The sequence below is a fragment of the Myotis myotis genome, unplaced genomic scaffold (genome assembly GCF_014108235.1).
Source record: "Myotis myotis isolate mMyoMyo1 unplaced genomic scaffold, mMyoMyo1.p scaffold_m19_p_8, whole genome shotgun sequence".
NCBI classification, from domain to species: Eukaryota; Metazoa; Chordata; class Mammalia; order Chiroptera; family Vespertilionidae; genus Myotis; species Myotis myotis.
In genome coordinates this window covers 93,958,820-93,973,662 of record NW_023416390.1, presented here as the reverse complement: position 1 = coordinate 93,973,662, position 14,843 = coordinate 93,958,820, and the positions used below count along the sequence as shown (strand labels likewise).

General features: G+C 43.4%; 1 protein-coding gene across 11 annotated transcripts in view; it reads right to left on the bottom strand.

Annotated features, from left to right (window-relative positions):
- Positions 1 to 14,843, bottom strand: part of UGGT1 (UDP-glucose glycoprotein glucosyltransferase 1) — a 190,335-nt gene that overhangs the window by 36,005 nt on the left and 139,487 nt on the right. For 7 of the 11 annotated variants that reach the window (XM_036318740.1, XM_036318734.1, XM_036318739.1 and 4 more), the window contains 7 exons: positions 13,132 to 13,216; positions 11,342 to 11,430; positions 10,729 to 10,833; positions 8,830 to 8,914; positions 7,414 to 7,596; positions 6,691 to 6,851; positions 4,919 to 5,033 (listed from right to left, as the gene is read on the bottom strand). In XM_036318740.1, coding sequence (XP_036174633.1) covers positions 4,919 to 5,033; positions 6,691 to 6,851; positions 7,414 to 7,596; positions 8,830 to 8,914; positions 10,729 to 10,833; positions 11,342 to 11,430; positions 13,132 to 13,216 — 823 coding nt within the window. Of the gene's footprint in view, positions 1 to 3,327; positions 4,060 to 4,918; positions 5,034 to 6,690; positions 6,852 to 7,413; positions 7,597 to 8,559; positions 8,674 to 8,829; positions 8,915 to 10,706; positions 10,834 to 11,341; positions 11,431 to 13,131; positions 13,217 to 14,843 lie in introns of those variants that run through there. The other 4 variants (XM_036318737.1, XM_036318742.1, XM_036318741.1 and 1 more) reach the window with 4 other exon arrangements.

The following is a 14,843-nucleotide window of genomic DNA, read 5'->3' as shown; positions in this document are numbered from 1 at the left end:
CTAGTTAGAAATAAACTACAATAAAAACAACCACAAAAATATGTAGAAGGAAGGAAAAAATAAAGGTCAGAGAGGAAGTAAATGACATAGAGACCAAAAAACAATACAAAAAAATCAATGGAACCAAGAGCTGGTTCTTTGAAAAGATAAACAAAGAGTGATGAAACTCTAGCCAGGCTCACCAAGAAGCAAAGAGAGAGGCCCCCAAATAAACAAAGTCAGAAATATGAAGGATTATGAAAAAATACTATAAACAACTCTATTCCAAAAAACTGCTCAACCTAGAAGAAATGGACATTTTCCTAGAAAAACAGGATCTTCCAAAACTCAATCAGGAAGAATAAAAAAATCTGAATAGGCCTATAACTATGGAGGAAATTAAAGCAGTCATCAAAAAATTTCCAGCAAACAAAAGCCCTGGGCTGGCTTCACAGGGGAGTTTTACCAACATTCAAAGAACTAAAACGTGTCTATCCAAAAAAATTCAAGAGGAAGGCACACTTCCAAGCTCATTCTATGAAGCCAGCATTACCCTAATCCCCAAACCAGATAAAGACACCACACTACAAAGAAAGAAGATTACAGGCCAATGTCCTTGATGAACATAGATGCTAAAATCCTCAACAAGATTCTAGCAAATCGGATCCAGCAGTACATCAAAAAGATCATACACCATGACCAAGTGGGATTTATTCCAGGGATGCAAGGATGGTATAACATCCACAAATCAATAAACGTAATACATCACATAAACAAATTGAGATAAAAATCACATAATTATATCAATTGATGCAGAAAAAGCATTTGACAAAATACAACACCCTTTCTTGATAAAAACTCTCATCAAGGTGGGAATAGAAGGATCATACTTCAACATAATAAAAGTCTTAGATGACAAACCTACAGCCAACATCAGACTCAATGGGCAAAAACTAAAACTATTTCCCCTAAGAACAGGAACAAGACAGGGATGCCCACTCTTTCCACTCCTGTTCGACATAGTAATGGAAGTGCTAGCCATAGCGATCAGACAAGAAGAAGAAATAAAAGGCATCCAAATTGGAAAAGAAGAAGTAAAAACTCTCATTATTTGCAGATGACATGATATTGTACATAGAAAACCCTAAAGACTCCATCAAAAAACTACTAGATTTAATAAGTAATTCGGCAATGTAGCAGGATACAAAATTAACACCCAGAAATCTATTGCTTTTTTATACACCAATAGTGAACACACAGGAAGAGAAACAAAAAAAGAACAAAACAATCCCATTTACATTGCACTAAAAAAATTAAGATACCTAGGAATAAACTTAACTATGGAGGTAAAAGACCTATACTTGGAAAACGTATACATTGAAAAAAGAGAGGAAGACATAAACAAATGGAAGAATATACTGTGTTCATGGACCGGTAGAATCAACATCATTAAAATGTCCATACTACCCAAAGCAATCTATAGATTCAATGCAATTCCCATTAAGATACCAATGGCATATTTCACAGGCCAAGATCCAAACTCTCCAAAAATTCATCTGGATTAAAAAAAAAAGACCCTGAATAGCCATAGCAATCTTGAGAAAAAACAAAGTTGGAGGGATCACAATACCAGATATCAAGTTTTACTACAAAGCCACTGTTCTCAAAACGGCCTGATCCTGGCACAAAAACAGACATATAGACCAATGAAACAGAACAGAGAACCTAGAAATCGACCCAAGCCATTATGTTCAATTAATATTTGACAAAGGAGGAAAGAGCAAATAATGGAGTCAAGACAATCTCTTCAATAAATGGTGCTGGGAAAATTGGACAGATACATGCAAAAAATGAAACTAGACCACCAACTTACACCATACTCAAAAATAACTCAAAATGGATAAAGGACTTAAACATAAGATGGGAAACCATAAAAATCTTAGAAGAACCCATAGGCAGCAAAATATCAGACATATGTCACAGCAATGATACAGCTCCTAGGGCAATGGAAACTGCGGAGAAAATAAACAAATGGGACTACATCAAAATAAAAAGCTTCTGCACAGCAAAAGAAACCATCCACAAAACAACAAGAAAGCCCACTGCATGGGAGAACATATTTGCCAATGTTATATCCGATAAGGGTTTAATCTCCAAAATTTATAGGGAACTCATACATCTTAACAAAAGGAAGATAAACAATCCAATAAAAAAATAGGCAAAGACTGAAGGGTCCCGGGTTCGATTCCGGTCAAGGGCATGTGCCTGGGTTGCGGGCACTTTCCCAGTGGGGGATGTGCAGGAGGCAGCTGATCGATGTTTCTCTCTCATTGATGTTTCTAACTCTCTATCTCTCTCCCTTCTCTCTGTAAAAAATCAATAAAATATATTTAAAAAAAAAAATAGGCCAAGGACTTAAACTGACATTTTTTGAAAGAGGTATACAGAAGGCCAAGAGACTTCATATGAAAACATGCTCAAAGTCACTAATCATCCAAGAGAAGCAAATCAAAATGGCTATCATCAACAAATCAACAAACTACAAATGCTGGCGAGGATGTGGAGAAAAAGGAACCCTCCTGCACTGCTGGTGGGAATGCGGACTGGTGCAGCCATTGTGGAGAACAGTATGGAGTTTCCTCAAATAATTAAATATTGAACTGCCATTTGACCCAGTGATCCCACTTCTAGGGATCAGAAACACCAATCAGAAAGGATATATGCACCCCTATGTTCATAGCAGCACAATTCACCATAGCTAAGATCTGAAAACAGCCTAAAAATATCTCTCAGCAGGTGAGTGGATTAGAAAACTGTGGTACACCTACACAATGGAATACTATGCTACTGTAAAAAAGAAGGAACTCTTACCATTTGCAACAGCATGGATGGACCTGGAGAGCATTATGCTAAGCGAAATAAGCCAGTCAGAGAAAGATAAATATCACATGTTCTCACTCCTTTGTGGAATATAATGAACAAGGTAAATGATAAACAAACAAACAAACAAACAAAAAATCCAGAGACAGAGAAGCAGCGAACAGACCATCAAACTTCAAAGGGAAGTCAGAGGAGGGTGGGTGCTGGTGGTGGTGAGGTGGGGGGTAAGAGAACAACCAAAGGACTTATATGCATGCATATAAGCATAACCAATGGACACAGACACTAGAGGAGTGAGGGGATGTGTTGGGGAGTGTGGGTTGGCCGGGGAGAGCTCAATGGGGGAAAAAGGAGACATATGTAATACTGTATGTAATACTTTAAACAATAAAGAATTTAAAAATTTGAAAAAATAAAATAAAAATAAAATATATTTAGAAAACAAATAACTAAACAACTACAAAAAGCCATAATTATATATCTGTATTGATGGGCATATAATGTGTAAACATGTAAACTATATGACAGTAACAGTATGGGGGTACAAAGCTTTTGTATACTACTAAAGTTTAGCTGTTATTAATCCAAACTAGATTGTCATAAATTAAACTGTTAATGATAATCATCAAGACACCACTAAGAAAATAACTCAAAAGTATATAGCAAAAGAAACAAAGGAATTAAAATATCTAACCTAAAAGGCAATGATGTAGGACTTGAGGAACACAAAAAACAGAGGACATATAGGATAAAATAGGAAATGGCAGATGTAAATCCCATTTCACTGATAATTACATTAAGTGTAGAAGCATTAAACTCTTCAATTGAAAGCTACATGGGATGTCAGCTCACACCTACCAAATTAATATACTGATAACAAATATTGGTCAAAACATGAATTGACAGGAATTCTTATATAGCTGATGAGAGTATACTTTAAAACTACTTTGGAAAACTGCTTGGAATTATCTAGTAAAGATAAAAATACACAAGCCTGATGACCAAGCAATTCTATTTGTACATGCACCTGAAAACTGTATACATATGCACCAAGACACGTGCACGAGTGATCACAGCAGCATTACCCATGGAAGATAGAAATGGCAAACAACCCAAATGTAGAATAAACAAAACATAATGCACTACATTCACACAACATGGATGAATCTCACAGACATAATGCTGAACAGAAGAGTTCATCTTGTATGATGCCATAGAGATAGAAAGGGAAAAAAACAGGTGAAGCTAAAGTTTAGTTTATTAGAAAACATGTTTAATATATGCTTCTGTATAGTAATTCTATAGAAAAGCAGTGAGATGATTACCACAGAAGTCAGGATGCTGGATACTTTTGTTAGAGAAGGGTGGCTTCTGGGATGCTAGGAATGTTCTATTTCTTAAACTAGGTGGTGGTATATAGCTTTGGCTTTGTGGTGATTTATTAATGCACGTGAATATGTGAATATTTTTTGTTTTGTACACTTTTCTTTATGGGTGCTATACATCACAAAAAGGCTAAAGTGTGTTTAAGGCAGACTTTTAAGTAAAACAAATTAAGTGAAACTATATACAACATCTAAACTATAATTTCACCTCTGAAAATTGTTTGGCACTAATGAACAGTTTTTAGCTCAGCGAAACTTCTTAAAAAATACCATGGTTTCTGACATAGAAAAAGGAGTATTGTGATATTGTATTCTACACTGTGACTTTGAGCTAGTTAGTTCCTAAAGAAAAGGAATAGACTGACCCTAGCAGGCAGAGAAAGAAATGTATCCAAGAAGCTTGGGTACAAACTGAAAAGATAGTTATGTTCAGGGGGGCAGCGCCTCCTCCCATCCCCTTCCAAGCAACACTGAGCCCACGACATTTTCCTTGTGTGTGTCTTCTGGGGAGAACAGATGAAAATGTCACGCACACACACATAATTCCTCCCCGTGAAGAAACAAAGCACTGTCACTGTCCCAACAGAGGAGAGAACTGAGAAGCAAATACTTCTTTTTCTGACACAACATTGTATACCCAGCACTGGAAGTGTTCCCCAAAACAATACACTTACCTGGTCAAGATTGGAAAGACTGTTAGGGTCCTGACTCAGACCTTGGTACTGTCCCCTGAGTCTGTCACCAGCCGCTATTTTCCTAAACTTCTTCAGGTCAACGACATACAGTGCACTGGACAGAGAAGACCCATTTGTTACAACCATGGATTATGGCAGGAATGTGCCTCTACTGAACAATGGGACAGGTCACTAGGCAAACGTTCTGGCTTTTCTTTGAAAGGTAAGCTGAGGCCCGAGAGTGGACCTTGGGATCAGTATATGCTACTTCAAAGATGGCTAAGAAAATGATCACAAAACCCACATTCTGCCACCACAAGTACAGTTTGTCATTGTTCTTATTTAATTGCCTTCCAAAAGAAATATTTTAATCTCTGACAAGAGATTTCTAGCAAGTGTCAGCAGGTTAGGTAATAAAAGCTATAGTAACTACTAAATAACCATTAGTCCAAGATGTCTTGCTGATGTATTAAATGTTGCAGGTGGAAAAAAACAAGTGTTACCATTGTTCTGGACCAAAAACAACGTTGAGCACTAAAATCATCATCCCCCTTGCTGCTCCCTGCAGCCCTCCCCCCTCATCCCTGTGCTGCTCCCTGTAACCCTCCCCCCTCATCCCTGTGCTGCTCCCTGCAGCCCTCCCCCCTCATCCCTGTGCTGCCCCCTGTAACCCTCCCCCTCATCCCTGTGCTGCTCCCTGTAACCCTCCCCCTAGTCCCTGTGCTGCCCCCTGTAACCCTACCCCTCATCCCTGTGCTGCCCCCTGTAACCCTCCCTCATCCCTGTGCTGCTCCCTGTAACCCTCCCCTCATCCCTGTGCTGCTCCCTGTAACCCCCCCCCCATCCCTGTGCTGCCCCCTGTAACCCTCCCTCATCCCTGTGCTGCTCCCTGTAACCCTCCCCTCATCCCTGTGCTGCTCCCTGTAACCCTCCCTCATCCCTGTGCTGCTCCCTGTAACCCTCCCCCTCATCCCTGTGCTGCTCCCTGTAACCCTCCCCCTAGTCCCTGTGCTGCTCCCTGTAAAAATATGATATATTTTTATTGATTTCAGACAGGAAGGAAGAGGGAGAGAGATAGAAACATCAATGATGAGAGAGAAACACTGATTGGCCGCCTTCTGCACGTCCCCCGCTGGGGACCGAACCCACAACCTGGGCACGTGCCCATGACCGGAACCGAACCCGGGACCCTTCAGTCCCCAGGCCGACACTCTATCCACTGAGCCAAACCAGCCAGGGCAGGGATGGTATATTTTGTGTAAAAGAAAATTCATATTTTGTGCAAAAAGAAGCCAGAGTTGTTCATGTAAGAATTAAGAAATTCCGCCTGGCCGGGTGGCTCAGCGGTTGAGTGTAGACCAGGAGGTCACAGTTCGATTCCCGGTCAGGGCACATGCCCCAGTTGCAGGCTTGATCCCCAGTGTGGGTGTGCAGGAGGCAGCCGATCAGTGATTCTCTCTCATCATTGATGTTCTATCTCTCTCTCCCTCTCCTTTCCTCTCTGAAATCAATAAAAAAAGTAAAAATAAATTTAAAAAAAGGAATTACGAAATTCCATTGGACATATAGTAAATTAACAGGAGGTTATCTGCTATGGAATGAAAATCAGGTGGAATAGAGACAGGATTGAGAAGATGTTTTTCACTGTATACTTTTTATAATTCTTATTTATGAACCATATTAGTGTATTAGCAATTCAGTATTAAATATACAAAATTAATTTAAAGAAAACAAAAAAAAAACAAGTGTTAGGAGTGGCCCATTTTCAGTACCTGATGTGATACTTGCGCCCAGCTAGGTGACTGGCCCAGTACCCTGATTTCCAGAACCTGTAGCCATCCATCTCTTTCCGGCTGTCACAGAAAGGAGTGTAGCCGTAAGGGGCGCCGTCCAAACTGAAATCTCTTAGCTCTTTCAGGTCTGCCCGCACGATCTGGGGAAAGGCCACAAGCCATTTGTTAGACAGCCTTGCAGACAGCACTTCCTGGCACCCGGAGACATACCGCAGGCTCCCGCTGCAGCGGGAGTGCCGGCCACCTCTGCCTCTTCCACTGACCGGCTGACCACCTCCCTCACTGTGTACTGCTTGGCACACAGAGAGGAGAAATAAACAAATTTATATTGCTTAGACTCTCTGTGACTCAGTTGCCTCATCTGTAAAATGGGAAACTCACAAGACTGCTGGGAGGTTTATGTGAATTAATATGCAAACAAATGTGAAACAATGCCTATTTTTAGTTTGTATGTAAAATGAATTAAGATAAAAATAATGATGTAATGAAAACTATGTAACAAAGACATAGAAGAAAATATAAAAAGGACACATCAAATGCAAATGTTAAAAGTGATCACATCTAGGCGATACTTTTCCATATATTCTAAATAATATAAAATAAACATGTATTTTTCATAACTGGAAAAATAAAATAATTCAAAAAGGAAAAGGAAGGCTAGCGCCTTTAGACAGACTGTTGACGCTGCCTCTAGGAGCTCACCTGATCAGCATCCACAAAGAGGACCTTGTCCACAACCAGGGGGAAGAGCACGTCCAGGAAAAGGATCTTGTAGCCCCAGATGGTGCGCTGCTTCTCAGTTTGCTGGTGGAGCCACCGGGGCCACTTGTACTGCACAAGCTCGTAGTGGAAACTGTACTTGTCTGCCATGTAAGGTATAAATTCCTGTTTTCAGACACAGGAACAACCATCATTTACTGTAAGAAAGCTGACTTCATGATGCAAGACAGCCGTCACAATGATGGCACAAGTAAAACACATTTAGTAACAAGTAACAACGGTCTAAGAAAAACTCTGGCCTGGCCCCTGGTGAGGACATAAAAGAATACATATAAACGTTTGCCAAATCCCCATTTCTTTATGACTTTCGAGCACTACATGAAATGACAGACATCTGTAAGTAAAGGCTTTTAGACAACTAATTCACATTTTGTGTGGGTGTGTTGAAGAGAAATGAACTTCATTTGTCTAAACTCGATCAGTAAAGCGTTTTTTTGAGCTGGCCTTTTTTATTGTTGGCACTGTTACAGATGCCCCCCATTTCCCTGCCACCACCCAGGCCTGCACCCCTCTACTGTCTGTGTCCATGGGCTATACAAGCTCTTTAGCTCATCTCTTCCAATCTCCCCAGTCTGTCAGCCTGTTCCGTGCACCCAGGCTCTGGACCTGTTCTGTTTGTCAGTGTACTGTGTTCACTAGAGCCCACATGTCAGTGAGGTCATGTGGCATTTGTCTCTGAGGGGCTTGTTTCATCTCCGCTAGGTCTAACCCAGGCAATGGTGTGGCAACCAAACACTCTGGACAAATGGGTTGCCATTAAGCCTTTCATATTCTAAACACAAGAACCTTCAGGGGACCAGCAATGAATACTCATCTAAAAGAGAAATTACTGAACGCCTTAAAAGTTATTTGGTAAATTCCACAGAATAGCAACAAAAAAGATGCAAATAAGTCCATTTAGAGGGCAAATGCTAACTGACATAAACAAAGCATAGAGTCTTCCCAGTGTGTTTCTGCTGGACGCCAATGAGGCGCTACTTGGTGGGCGCTGGGGAGCCGCTCAGGAGAGAGCCATCGTTCCGACTGGAAACCAGCCGTGTTCTGTCATCAGACCACGGCAGGAGAGAACGTTACCTCATCAAACAAATGACATGGGCTCTCTTCCTAGGCTATCCAAGCTTCCGACAAGACATGACTTTGTGTTCAGTGTTATAACAACTCTTCCCCCAAAAACAGATCAGTCTGGAAGAGTAATCACCATAGAAATAGGCAACTGAATCAGGGTAAGTCAATAAAAGGAAAAATTTTAAATTATACAGATAACAAGTAGTAAAAAGTATATTATACTATACATAGCTCCTTAATAAGAATGTTTTTTCTTTTTTCTGAGGAACAAACCTTAAATGTAGGGGACAAATAATTCTTCAAAAACCAAAATTTCACAGGAGTCTTGGTGTTCTTCAGTACTGATAACATCATTATGCTGCCAAAGAAAAGAAATAATAGTAATGATCTTCCAATGCTTTTTAATCTCAGCAAAATCAAGTAGTTAATGACGCGATCACTAAGTGTTCTTCACAGCAGAGCTCGCTGATGGCCCGTGAGGCTCAGAGGGACCCTCACAATGGAGAACGGCACTTGTTCCTCGGCGTGAACCATCACTGAGTGAGGAGGCGCATCTCTCACCCACAAACATACACCAACCATAAAGGCAAAGGCGTTGGTCCTGCTGCCTCCTAAAGAGCCTGCTCCGTGACCTGCTCTGTCAGTGATGACACAACTGAAAGCGGAGGCCGTGCTGACGGACTGCGCCCCCCAAAGCCCTGGCTGCCTCCAAGCCTGTGGGGCTGCGAGGAGAAGGAATGGCAGACGGCTACAGTCCCAGGATTCCCTACTTTGAAAACAAACAAAAGTACATTTTGAGCCCTGGCTGGTTTGGCTCAGTGGATAGAACAGGGGTCCTCAAACATTTTAAACAGGGGGCCAGTTCACTGTCCCTCAGACCGTTGGAGGGCCAGACTGTAGTTTAAAAAAAAACTATGAACAAATTCCTATGCACACTGCACATATCTTATTTTGAAGTAAAAAAACAAAACGGGAACAAATACAATATTTGTATTTGCATGTGGCCCGCGAGCCGTAGTTTAAGGACCCCTGGGATAGAGCATCGGCCTGTAGACTGAAGGTCCCGGGTTCAATTCCGGTCAAGGGCACATGCCCCGGTATGGACTCCATCAGGGGGCATGCAGGAGACAGCCAAACAATGATTCTCTCTCATCACTAATGTTTCTATCTATCTCTCCCTCTCCCTTCCTCTCTGAAATCAATAAAAATATATTTTAAAAAAATACACTTTGAGTCAAGGAATTTAATTAAATTTAGCTGTTACTAACATCTAGCCTTACTGTTTTGGTCAGATATTATTTCTTGGAAACAGGAGGTCTAAGACATGAGTAAAATGACATTTTGAACATTTTTTTAAAAATATATTTTATAGATTTTTTTACAGAGAGGAAGGGAGAGAGATAGAGAGTTAGAAACATTGATGAGAGAGAAACATCGATCAGCTGCCTCCTGCACATCTCCACCGGGGGATGTGCCTGCAACCCAGGCACATGCCCTTGACCGGAACCGAACCTGGGACCTTTCAGTCCGCAGGCCGACACTCTATCCACTGAGCCAAACCGGTTCCGGCATAAAATGACATTTTGATTACTTGCTACACTAGGTCTGTAGTGGAACATTAAAGCAACAAGAACCTGGAATTCAGAAAGTTCCTCTCAGGCAGGGCACTCCCGAGGACTTCCCCCTGGCAACCCCGGGGCAAGCAGCCCAAGCCAGGGCCTCTCCTTGGCTCTGGCTGTGACCTCAGGCAGGCCCCTTCACCCCGAGTCTCCAGCTGTCTATAAAACAGGTCTCACTGCAGCTCTCAAACCCTACGAATCTATAGAAGGCAGGCCCATGGTCCTATCCCACTTCTGTTCTCTATGTTAACCTCTTAATTGATGGATTAAGCAATGCTTGGTGGCCAGTTAAACACCATCTATAATATGTGCACAATGATATTAAAGGTTTATAGCCTTGTAACAGCCACACCGATGCTTTTACTATAGAGCTTGAGTCCATGCTGCTAGCCAGATCAAAACAAGCACAATTATATGGACATCTTTCACAACCCTCAGAGTGCTTCAGATACGCAGAGGTGCGATGGGCAGGAGCGCACAGAACACTTCCTTTCTACATAAGAACACGGTGACAAATTCATTCATACATACGGAAACAACCAGCAGGACTAACCGAAGAAATCTTTCATAGAGATGACCAGATGCAACAGAGAAAATATTAATTATGTCGTCTTTTTCTTGTTTCACTTCTTCGGTCTTCTGTCCTCCCGTGAAGCCCCTATAATAATAAAGGTGAGAGTAAGCACAAAAGGGGAAATGCTCAGACAGACACCGGCCGTGAAGGGAGCGGCAGAGATGGTCCTGCCCAGTCCTGCTCCTTCCCTAGCAAGTGGTGCAGCGGGACCAGGAGCAGGGCCCCTCTGCCCGGGGACTCAGGGCCAGGACACCACCCGGGGAGGGCAGCTAACAGGCCTCGCAGCTGCAGGAAAAGACAGAACACAGGCGGCAGCAGGCTCAGTGGAAGGAACCTGAGCGATGCTCCGCCAGCCCTGCAACGAGCAGCACAGCCCACAGAGTCAAAAGCAGGAGAGAGGAGCCCCTTCCCAGGGACAGGGCGTTTCGTTACCGTGGAGACACTCCTGCCCACGGAAGGGAAGGGCTGTTTCTGGCTGCACAGGACAGCATGTGGAAGGTCCAAGACAGAACGAATACGCTCCAAAGAAGAGAGGGAGGATGCTTATGTCTGTTTTTCCTAAAAAAGCACTCTTTTTGTCATGCCAATTTACCATCTGAAGGAATCCCAGAATCCAGATTCATTCTCGTTGGTTCCATCACTCAGCAAATCTTCATTCACCATGTCTGCCTTCTTCTGAACCTGCGATCACAGGCGATGGGCTTAGTCCTCCTGTTGTTTTAACGGGCACTAACTGGCGTTCACTGTGGGTACTGCCAACCACAGGGCATTAATTCTCCCATAAGCAGTACAGCCCACTCAGAGGCTAGACGTCCTCAACAGAAATATCTTAATCACATCACACAAAACCTGAAGTGAAAAGACAGCAACCTCTTTTCATTAGACAATAGCTGTTTTCAGTTTGAAAAATGGGCAAAAAAATCCTCAAACAATTGTGTGGGAAACATAGTCTGAGTGAAATTGCAAGTGTAATTCACCACCCGAGAGCCAGCTCTCAGGGGAGGCGCAGCTGCGTGCGTCCTGGCAGGAGGCACTGTGTGCGTAGCCTCTGTCCGGATTCACTGGCCGAGCCAGCAGGGCTCCTGGACAGCACAGGGAGGGCTGCCTCCCGCCATGATGTGAGGCTGCGATAGGCTTTCCCGGGTGTGAGAACTGGGTTCAGTTCCTGACCAGCACAGTAAAGTGAGTAGCTGTCAACAAAGTGAGTCGTAATCTTTTTGCTGGTGGAGGGTCTTGCCTTCAATTTGTAAAAAACACAAAATCTGTGAAGCACAACGAAGCAAACAAAAGTACAATAAAACGAGGCATGCCTGTATTTACTCCATAAGGACCTCTGAGTTTAAGGCACTAAGAACCTTAACATTCTGAGTAGAAAGAAGTGAAAAGAAGTTAAATGAGCTACCATTTATAATTGTTGAAATTTTCATTGGCATTATCACCAATTTTCTGAGAATATAGTTATGAATAATCATGTAAATTATGGCGGTATCTGCACCACAATGTCTATGAAAACATTTTATGTGAAATGAGACTTATATTGCTCACTGAGATTACCCAAAAGGTGCCCTCTCAGCTGAAGCAAACCACAAATGCATATTTAGAAGACATTTTGTAATTAAAGCTGCATTCCTATAAACACTACAGTGAAATTCCAATGAAAAATTAGTCTTGGGTTTCTTTTTCTTCCCCCCTCAGCTTTACTGAGATATAATTGACAAATAACACTGTATAAACTTAAGGTATACAATGTGATAACTTTGTATACATACATACTGTGAAATGATTACCACAATAATAGCATTATTATTAGAGTTAACACATCCATTAACTCACAAAGTTTGATGCTGGTTTCAAGATATGTATTTTTATTTTTTCAGTGTAAAAATGTTTTATTTTAAATTTTATATCTTTATTGTTGAAAGTATTACAGATGCCTCCCTTCTTTCCCCCTGCTTCACCCCCTCCCCCAGGCCTTCACCTGTGTCCATGGGTTATGCTTATAAATTCTTTGGTTAATTTCTCCCCACCCCCACCTTCCTTCTGAGATTCTGAGATTCTAAGACTGATACATATTTTTATTTAACATGTTTTATTAATAAACAGATTTCAGAGAGGAAGGGAGAGGGAGAAATAGAAACATCAATGATGAGAGAGAATCATCAATTGGCTGCCTCCTGTATGCCCCACACTGGGGATGGAGCCTGCAACCCAGGCTGTGCCCTGACCAGGAATCGAACCAGGACCTCCTGGTTCACGGGTTGATTTTCAACCACCGAGACACACCAGCTGGCGCGATACATGTTTTAGATAACACCTACCGAATGCCGGAGCCCTGCCCTTTTTAACGACGAAAGAGCGGCTGCCTGCATGCACCAGACTCACCTTCACTTTAATGATTCTGCTCTTGAAGTTGTTGAGGACGACGACAACCTCACCAGCATCGGGCGGAGAGTCTGTGCCGTCATGGCTGAGAGAGAAGGAGCAATAAGATGGACGCTACAAATACAGCTCTCACACGCAGGAAATGCTGACATCAATCACCTTATATGTCCATCACTTTATCATAAAGGAGTTTTTCAGAACAAATTTATTTTTCACGACCTGCAGGAAGCCCCTTTAAGGTCCACAGAAGCACTTGCCAAAATCTCTACCTTTAAACCCCATGCATCCCCGTCAGTCACAGCCCAAACTTCCTTCCCGAGTCACTGAAATGACCTTTCAGCGTGAGAGCTGCCAGGGCCGCCCACTGTGTGCCCGACACCCACCACCATCTGTGCTCCCAAGGCCTGAGCCCCGCCCAGCACCTTCCATAGGGAGTGCGGAGAGCCAGATGACTATGAACCCACTGGGTTCACTGTCACGCAGAGAGAGTTCTCAGGCAAAGGGGTGCCCGAGATGCTCCGGAGGCTGGGACTTGGGAATGCCCACTGGGAGGCTCGGAGGCAGGAAGAGGAAGGCAGGGGGCGGGGGTTAGGGGAGTGGCCAGAGAAAGGACACGTGGAGGAACCGTGGTTTAGAAAAACAGATAAATGTCTTACGACAGATTACAATTCTGTAAAATCCTATTTGGGGAAAACATCATTTGGAGAAAACTGCTGTTGATAATGAAGATGTTGTTCTAATACAAGAGCCTTCATGTCTTGGGTAAGAAATGCACAGTCAGGTCCGGTCCGTCCCAGGGAGCACAGGTGCGGACACAGCAAGAGGCCGTGCAAACAAACGCTGACGGAAGCCATTTCCTATAGATAAACTGAGAGGACGCCTTTTTGCACAGTTTAACACCAACTTCAACTGTGTTAGCAGAATTCAGACCACACCTTTTTAGAGGCAGTGTAATTTTTAAGACGAATAGTCATTTGTTGCAAACCTTAAAGCCAAATCCCTGCTGCTGACGAAATGCCCTGAGGCCTTGCTCCCAGCCCACCGCAGGCCAGGGCCACGTGAGCACCAGGACCCACGCTGAAACTCACAGGGACTGCTCACCTGTAACTCAGGGTCAGGAAACAGGCTATCTGTTCTATATTTCCTTTCTCCCTTCTTGAAATGACTGCATTTCTCATAGCCCCTGGTTCCATCACAGTGATATGATTGACTGTGGGGTGCTGGTAGCAGAAAGAAAATGGGACCTAAAGGCCCATCTCTTCCTCCCCCGCCCAGCGCGCACCAGGTGCCCCGGAGGGTCGTGTGGAGTGGCGCTGTGAGAGCTGGCAGTCACCGTGGCAATGTGGGAGCTGGCAGAGGTCGAATGGGGAGTGCGGTGACTTCAGGAGGGGGACCTGCCGAATGCTGGGCTTCTTTCTGAAGCAGCTGTGCAGAATGACCCCAAGCACATGGAAGCCTGGTAGAATCTGGGTAACACCCAGGCAGAGAACGCACAAGAACTAGTGCCCTCAGTGCACTGCAGAAGGGCGCTGCTGCCAGGGCGCTGCCCACCCCAAGCGGGGCCTGTGAAACCCTGCGATGGGCCCCCTCAGGGCTCCCTGCACAGCAGCCGTGCCTGGGGAGGAAGGGGCCAGAGGCGCAGGGCGGGCCCAGCAAGAGCATCCTGGGATCTCTGTGGGCTGACTCCCTGTCTCCTGAAGTGAAAGGCTCTT